Raw genomic sequence first — 1,526 nt, 5'->3', positions numbered from 1 at the left:
ATTGCCATGGTGACTGTGGGCAACTACTGCGAGGCCGAAGGGCCCGCGGGTCCGGCCTGGGCGCAGGGTGGCCTGAGCCCCTGCTTCTTCTTCACCCTCACGCCCTCGGTGCTGACGGCCCTGGGGACTCTGGCCTTGGTGCTGGCCCTTCCCTGCAAGCGGCGGGAGCGGCCAGCAGTCGCCGACGCGCTGTCTTGGGGGGCCGGACCTCGTGTCGCTCCCTACGTGCTGCAGCTGCTTCTGGCCACACTTCAGGTGGCCTTGCCCCTGGCCAGCCTGGTTGGTCGAGTGGGCACTGCGCGGGGGGCCCCGCTGCCAGGTTACCTGCTGCTGGCTTCCATACTGGGGAGCCTGGCCGGCGCCTGTGGCTTGGGACTGCTCGTTGTGGAACGGAGCCAGGCGCGGCAGAAGCTAGCAATGGGCGCCTGGATCAAATTCAGTCACAGCCCCGGTCTCCTGCTCCTCTGGACTGTGGCTTTTGCAGCCGAGAACTTGGCCCTGGTGTCTTGGAACAGCCCACAGTGGTGGTGGGCAAGGGCGGACTTGGGCCAGCAGGTGAGGGGCCTCATGGGAGAGTGGAAGCATGGGTGGCAGGGGTTGGGAAGAAGGATGTCAAGTCTGGTCATACTGGCTCCACGCTTTGGGGTGATTCTTAAGGGAAGAGGGAGGGGCTGACGCTGGCTGGGAGCTGATAGCCAGCTGGTAGGGCGTGTCCGTGCTGAGTCATTATGGATTTTTCTTACCAGCCCATTAGATGCTGGGCCCCGAGGAGGAACCAGGGTGCCTGCCCATGGTTCAATCCCCAACCCTGTTATTAGTAGTAACAATGGGATTTGGCCCTGTTTGATACTCTCCTCACATGTTTCATTCTAGGTACAGTTTAGCCTGTGGGTGCTGCGCTATGTGGTCTCTGGAGGGCTTTTTGTCCTGGGGCTCTGGGCTCCGGGACTTCGTCCCCAGTCCTACACATTTCGGGTCAATGAAGACGATCAGGATGTAGAAAGGAGCCAGGTACACCTCAACTTCTGAACCTTAGGGTCTGTCTTAACTTCTTTTCTTGGCATCATTTTTTCCTACCATAATAAACTGTTTCTTACCCAAACCTCACATTGTGCCCTGTTAGCTTTTCTGATCCCATCAGGGCTTACTTGTGGGTCTAAAATGCCTGGGGTCTGCACTCCCTTACATTTTTCCTAGAAGGTTTCTGGCTAGTGCAATTCTTTATGATTTCTAAGCTTCCCTCTATGTGTTTCACCATCCTAGGTTCAGTCAACAGAGGGGCCACCAGCATCTACCTGGCGAGACTTTGGCAGGAAGCTCCGGCTCCTGAGTGGCTACCTGTGGCCTCGGGGAAATCCAGCTCTGCAGCTTGTGGTGGTCATCTGCCTGGGGCTCATGGGGCTGGACCGGGGACTGAATGTGTTGGTGCCCATCTTCTATAGGGACATAGGTGAGGGAGAGGGGTGCCAGCTTAGCCCTCTGGTCCTTCACTGGACTGGCTGGGGCCGGGGGGGGGGGGGGGTGTG

General features: G+C 58.7%; 1 protein-coding gene across 2 annotated transcripts in view; it reads left to right on the top strand.

The window, feature by feature from the left end:
* The first annotated feature begins 6 nt into the window (after window positions 1–6).
* Window positions 7–1,526, top strand: part of ABCB6 (ATP binding cassette subfamily B member 6 (Langereis blood group)) — a 9,332-nt gene continuing 7,812 nt past the window's right edge. For both annotated transcript variants that reach the window (XM_006763366.2, XM_015563632.1), the window contains exons 1-3: window positions 7–555; window positions 874–1,011; window positions 1,264–1,450. In XM_006763366.2, coding sequence (XP_006763429.1) covers window positions 7–555; window positions 874–1,011; window positions 1,264–1,450 — 874 coding nt within the window. The remainder of the gene's footprint in view (window positions 556–873; window positions 1,012–1,263; window positions 1,451–1,526) is intronic.

This window comes from Myotis davidii, unplaced genomic scaffold (assembly GCF_000327345.1).
Source record: "Myotis davidii unplaced genomic scaffold, ASM32734v1 scaffold575, whole genome shotgun sequence".
NCBI lineage: Eukaryota > Metazoa > Chordata > Mammalia > Chiroptera > Vespertilionidae > Myotis > Myotis davidii.
The sequence above is the reverse complement of the archived record's forward strand: the minus strand, read 5'-3'. Positions and strand labels throughout refer to the sequence as shown.